This window comes from Monoraphidium neglectum (assembly GCF_000611645.1).
Source record: "Monoraphidium neglectum strain SAG 48.87 unplaced genomic scaffold scaffold03564, whole genome shotgun sequence".
Taxonomy (NCBI): domain Eukaryota; kingdom Viridiplantae; phylum Chlorophyta; class Chlorophyceae; order Sphaeropleales; family Selenastraceae; genus Monoraphidium; species Monoraphidium neglectum.
This window is the reverse complement of record NW_014010065.1, coordinates 1-5,955: the sequence shown is the minus strand read 5'-3', so window position 1 is coordinate 5,955 and position 5,955 is coordinate 1. Positions and strand designations below refer to the sequence as shown.

The 5,955-nt window shown below is 65.9% G+C and overlaps 3 protein-coding genes across 3 annotated transcripts; all 3 read left to right on the top strand.

Annotated features, from left to right (window-relative positions):
* Nucleotides 1-783: 783 nt before the first annotated feature.
* Nucleotides 784-1,311, top strand: MNEG_13002 (hypothetical protein; the record flags this gene model as incomplete). Its single annotated transcript, XM_014038528.1, has 1 exon — nucleotides 784-1,311. The coding sequence occupies one exon, from the start codon at nucleotides 784-786 to the stop codon at nucleotides 1,309-1,311; it is 528 nt and encodes a 175-aa protein (XP_013893982.1).
* Nucleotides 1,312-2,109: 798 nt separating this feature from the next.
* Nucleotides 2,110-3,377, top strand: MNEG_13001 (putative membrane protein; the record flags this gene model as incomplete). Its single annotated transcript, XM_014038527.1, has 3 exons — nucleotides 2,110-2,247; nucleotides 2,449-2,514; nucleotides 2,910-3,377. 3 exons carry the CDS (start codon nucleotides 2,110-2,112, stop codon nucleotides 3,375-3,377), a joined length of 672 nt encoding a protein of 223 aa, XP_013893981.1.
* A 642-nt stretch (nucleotides 3,378-4,019) lies between these two features.
* MNEG_13000 (hypothetical protein) lies at nucleotides 4,020-5,923 on the top strand (the record flags this gene model as incomplete). Its single annotated transcript, XM_014038526.1, has 4 exons — nucleotides 4,020-4,031; nucleotides 4,554-4,889; nucleotides 5,138-5,490; nucleotides 5,689-5,923. Coding segments are annotated over 4 exons (936 nt in total), but the record flags the coding sequence as incomplete, so codon positions are not given.
* Between the last annotated feature and the right edge of the window lie 32 nt (nucleotides 5,924-5,955).

Here is a 5,955-nt window from a genome sequence, read left to right as displayed (position 1 = left end):
CACTGCGCAGCACTGGCAGCAGCCCGATTGCCGGGGCGCGGGCGGTCCGAGGCCCTCGCTTCGGGATGTGGCCCATTTGGCTTGCTTGACGTCGGCTGCGTGCTGGCAGTGGTTGGGACGGCGGCAGCGCCTCGGTTGGGCCTGCATCAGAGCAGAGGAGGCTCCTTGGGGCTCGCTGGGGCTGAGGAGTCCGCGAGGCCGCGGACTCATCAGCGCAGCGCCTGCGGCGGCAGCATCCCCAGCAGATGCGGGGCGCGCCGATGAGTAATGAATTACCTGCTTGTGCCAAACGCGCGCCACCGTTGAAGCTCACGGATTGGGGACAGCAGGGTTGACGGCGAAGAGCGACTTGCGGCAGCGGCGGGGGCGGGGGATGAGCGTCACAATCAGCTTCAATGGTGTATGGGACGAACTAATGCAGGCGGCTTACGTGCGCGTCGACAAGCCGCGTCAGCAGCAAAGTCATCAGCATTTCAAAAGGGAATCGGCAACCTCCATCTTGCCGGCGAGCGCAGGGTGCAGCTCGCAACAAGTGCGTGGCCACGGTGAGGAGGTGGTGGGTGTCCACGAGTCCCTCAAGGCAACTGCCCAAACTCCCGACCACCAGCTCCACCTTTTGTGAGTGCGTGTCCGGTGTGTTCAATTCCTCAGTCTTTGTGTGCCAATTTTATGCGCTCTCCATGCACCCGGGTGCATGGACGCCCCAACCAATTATAAGGAACACGAGATCATCGCAAAGTTGATATATGTAGAGCCAAACCACGCGGAATCTTTCATATAGTCATGGAAGCTATCATGAATGCGTTCTTTGGCGGGGCGAGCCAGCCCCGGCCAGGCAGCAGCCGAGCACCTGCAGGAGTCCGGGAAGCGCAGCGCGGGCACAGCGATAGCGGGTCGGACGATGAGAAGGGCATACTAGAAAAGCAGCGGGATGTGGAGACCGCAGTGCTTGTAGTCGACGCGCGAGGGACGGGCGCGGTGCGCACTGCGAGCGGCATCCACGACCTCGAGCAGCAGCAGCAGCAGCTATTGCCGCAGTCCCTGCGGCGAGCACAGCAGGGTGCCGGAACGGACGCGGCCCCTGCCGTCGCCGCCGCCCCTGCGGAGCCAGCGGGCGCGGCCCACCTGGCGTTGACCGCTATCTACGGGCTGACTAACCTCAGCAGCGTCGTGATGATCGTCGTTGCCAACAAGAAGGCGCTGTTCACCCACGAGTTCAACTTCCCGGTGACGCTGACGTGGCTGCACGCGGTGTTCACCGCTGTGGGCATGAGCGTCATGGCACGCAGCGGGTTCTTCGAGCGCAAGTGAGCGTCCGCCTGGCGGGCCGCATGGCTCGACCGCAGAGGCGGCATTGTGTGCCTCAATGCAGTACCAGTCTTACTGGTGCAAATTGTTGCAGTAGATGCACGCGCGCCGGTTGCCTGTCTGGCGGGCGAGCGCTTCCGCCACGCCCGCGGCGCTGGCTGCGTCCCGCCCCATGTGACGAGGCCGGCCGCACCGCTGCCGACGATGCTCCAGGCAGGTGCCCTGGACGCGCGCGCTACCGGTGGCCGCAGTGTACGTCGCGTTTGTGGTGTTCAACAACTGGAGCATACAGGCGAGCACGCGGCCGCTTTGAAAACAGAGGGGAAGGATAGTCAGGCAGGGACGGGGGCGCCCAGCACTCGGGACTCCGCGTTGTGACGGCGGGAGGAGGGGGGCGTCTGCGCAAGCGGCCGCGCTGCACTTCGCTGTCGTTTATTCCTGACGGCAGCCCGCCCTCACTCCACTCTCTCACCCCCTGGAACCTGGTCCCGCCTTCGCGGACACAGCTCAACCCTCTGGGTGAGTTTCGGGCACGGCGTGGCTTGAGTGCAGAGGGCGGGGCTTTGTGCCGCTGGCCGCGAAGTCTGCGGCTGCAGCCCACCTTGCCATCCCCTTATTGTTGAGAATCTTGGAAACTATGGCAAAAGTGTGCACGCGCGCACTCGCGTGCACACACACACACACACACACACACACACACACGCACGCGCACACGCACGCGCACACGCATACGCGCACACATACGCACACACACACACACATACACACACACACACACTTGAACCTGCAGGATTTTATCAGATGAGCAAGCTGGCCATCACGCCAGTGCTGGTGGCCATCGAGTGGGTGTTCTACTCGAAGCCGGCCAGCGGCCGTGTCCTGGCGTCCATCGCCGTCCTCATGGCGGGCATCACACTCTGCACGCTCACAGACACGCAGGTGCGGCGGCGGCACAAGGGGGGAGAGGGGGGTGCATGCGCCCGGGCTCGGGTTATCGGGGACGAGGTGGGATGTCGAACGCATAGGAGGAGTGCATAGGAGGAGGAACTTTGGCGTTTTCTTATCTGCCAGGCACACTCCTGCGTTCCTTGCACGGAAAGACGAAGCGCTGTCCCCAATCGCTCTGCCTGCACGGTCCAGGTGGCAAGCAATCCTGCAGGCATGGTGGTGGCAATTGCTGCGGTGCTGGTGACGGCGCTGTACCAGGTGGGGGGCTTAAGGGGGCGCGAGTTGAGGGGGCGCGGGGATACAGGCAGGCCAGTAGTAGCAATCCGGCTCGAGTCAACGAACTTGGCCCGGCATTGTGGCTTGTATGCGGATTTTGGTGTGGCGGTTGTGATGGGCTGGCGTCTGCAGCACTGTGTGCTGCGTTCCTTGGCAGTGTTGCTGAGCAGACCAGGCTTTGGCAGGAGGTGTGTCGCTGGCGCTTGCGGCAGCGCGTACATAGACGCATGCACGTGCTCACAAACATGTGCGTGCGCGCGCACACACTCACACACACACAGACACACAGACACACACACAATGACACACATCCGTGCCTGTGCGCACCCCCACTCACGCTCGCCCCCATCACCAACAACCCAACGCGCACGCCCCAGGTGTGGGCCGGCACCAAGCAGAAAGAGCTCGGCCTCAACGGCATGCAGCTGCTGCAGCAGGTGTCCCCGCTGTCGGTCGCCCTGCTGGCCGCGCTCATCCCTCTCGTCGAGCCCGTCGGCTGGGGCGGGCGCGAGCTGGGCACCATCCTGGGGTACGAGTTCTCCCTGCCGTCGCTGACGTGGATCGTCGTCAGCTCGGCGCTGGGGCTGGTGGTCACGCTCTCGACGTTCCTGTTCATAGGCGCCACCAGCAGCCTCACGTACAACGTGGTGGGGCACCTCAAGACGGTGCTCATCGTCGGGGCGGGCGTGGCGGTGTTTGGGGAGGAGATGGGGCTCAGGAAGCTGCTGGGGCTGGCCGCGGCGATGGGGGGGATCGTGTGGTACAGCGCCATCAAGATGGAGGAGGCGCGCGCCGCGCCGCCGCCGCCGCCGCCGGCTGCGACGGAGGGAAAGGGCAAGGGGTGAGGGCGCCGCGCAGTGTGGGAGGGTGTGCCAGAACAGCGTGCCGCAGTTTCGGGTGGGGCTGGCGGACGGCGCGGCGTCGCGTCGTGCCCCCATTGCGGATGTGCACTTTTCAAACCAGAATTGCAATAGTCCATTGCATTAGCTTGTCAAGCGCAAACCGCGTCTGGTGTAAGGTAGAACGGCTTGGTTCTCACGGCTGAGGGCGTCGACGGGGCACGTGCGTTACCTGATGATACGAGCCAGACCGAAACAGACAGTGCTCTGCCCTCTCCAATGAGTAGTCACATGCAGGCTAAACGCACCTCCTTGTCACTTACAGTTAATCCAGGTTAATCATCCTTGAAACAAGAATGGATGCTATGACCGGTGTGCTTCAAATGGTGTCGAGCTGGTGTCGAGGCCTGCGCGGCGTGACTCAGAGGGTGGCTGGGGGTGCGGTGCCGACCAGCCCTGACCTGTGTGAGCGAGTGCTGACAGGCTTACGCTCGACTTCATTGTCAGCATCACGTTGCCTTATACAACAGCACGCTCGCTTCATAACCAAGAAGGTGGAGGACGTGAAAGATTGGCCCCGATCACCGCTCCGCCCAGGGGCGATCAGGCCGTCCTGCAGAGTGATCAAAATAAGTATACTTAGCAACGATGCTGGAAGGGGTGGGTGACACCCAAGAGCGCGTGTGACTTTCGTTGCTCTCGCCCTGCTCGCGATGGCGGTGGCAGCAGCGCGTCAGCTGCGGGTGACACAGGGTCAGGCGGCGTGTCTGCTTCTCCTTCTTGGACTTGGTGTGCTGCCGTCTGGCGAGGCGCACTCGCTCGTGCTCCAGGTGCGGCGGGTGGGTCGCATCATGTTTGCTGCGAGGCAGCCACGCGCGGCCTGCCGGAGGCAAGTGCAGCTGTGTCACGGGGTAGCTAATATGCACCTCAGAAGTGCGAATGGCGGCGGCCAGGGCAATTCTGTGCGGCGTTCGCCTGCGCTGGTGTGAATTGTCCTGTCGCCCTGCTGAATCACCCGGTCAAAGGACGAGTGCTGCACCGCCCCCAGCGGCCGTGCGCTGTGCAAGTTCGCAATGCATACCCGCAAGAATGTTAAGAGCCGCAAGCGTCCTTGCCACCACCACTGTGGCAATCCTGCTGCAATGTCTGCGCCCGACCAATCACGCCGGCGCTCCTCAACAGGCGGGGCCGGCTGGCGCCACCATGGGCGCCCTCGTCCACCTGAGCAGCCTGAGGGGCCTCAGGGCCACCAACGGCGCCCAAGGGGACCTGACAGGCGACGCCCTGAGCGCTGGCCGCGGCGACGACAGGCGCAGCCGCATCCACGGCGGCAGCGACGGCCGCGACGGCGGGGGGGCGAGGCAGCAGCAGGCCGCAGGGCTGGAGGACAGGGACGGCGCTGCTGGCGCCTCAAAGGGCGGCGCGGCGAGCGACGGCCCCAACATAGCCATGTTCGCCCCCGTCGCCGGCGGCCCTACGAGTGGGCTGTCGTCGCCGGTCTCGCTGGACTCCCCTGATGTGAGCGGGGGGCGGCCGCCATGCCATGAATCAATCAATTTGCGACAAACAACCAGGAGGGGTCATGTGTACGCGGGATCCTACCTGCCCGCACATGTCTGGCACGCTGTCGCCCAAGGCACCTTTTGCGGCAGCACTCGCCCGCGCCCTCGCGGCCCCTGCGACGCCGGTGGCCGCCTGCGCACCGGGCGTACAGGCGGCCGACGCGCAGCGACGCACGCGCCTCGCTTCTCTCCGCCCCGCCGCAGGCCTCGGCGCCCGTGCAGCTCATCCCGGCGCAGCGCCTGAACTACACCTACGAAGCGCCGCTCCCAGGCGACCCCTCATCCCTGGCCGGCCCCGCCGACGACGAGGAGAGCGACCAAGAGCCCGACCCTGACGCGGACCCCAGCGCTGCGCCCCCCCGCTCGCCCCGCCCCCCGCGGCCGGTGGTGGTGGGCGGGCCCCCCGGCCTGGTCATCACGCCGGCGGTGGCGCTGGCGGCGCGCCAGGCGGAGCGCAACGTCAGCATGACGTCATGGGTGGTGGCCGCTGTGGAGATCGCAAACCTGACGGGCCTCGAGGCGGCATCGGCCGGCTGGAAGGCGACGCGCGCCGGCAGGTGCGGCGGCAGGGATGGGTGTCGCCTCGCAGGGCTTCCCTGAGGCGTGCCTGGGTCGGGAGCACGCATGCTCATACAGCCAAGCCTCCTCGCCTGCGGCGCCACTCGGTCCTGTTGGTACCTGCGTGCACCCCGACCGTGGGGGCGACCCTCACGCTCCCCCCTGTCCCTCCCCCTCCCCTCACCCGCCTCGTGCAGCGCCCTGATCGCCAAGGCCGCCGGCATAGACCCCAGCCAGGTGGAGGTGGCCATGAGCGCAAACCTAACGCTGGGCGTCCGCCTCGCCGGCGCAGACCTCGGCGCCAACCCACGCGCCACCACGCGCGCGCTCAAGCGCGCGTTTGCCGAGCTCGCGCTCGGGTTCGACGGGGGCCTCATATCCGTGTACCCCGCGCCGCCGCCCGACCCGGCAGCGGCGGGGCCAAAAGCTGATGTCGCTTTCTCGGGCCCCGCCGCAGCCCCCCC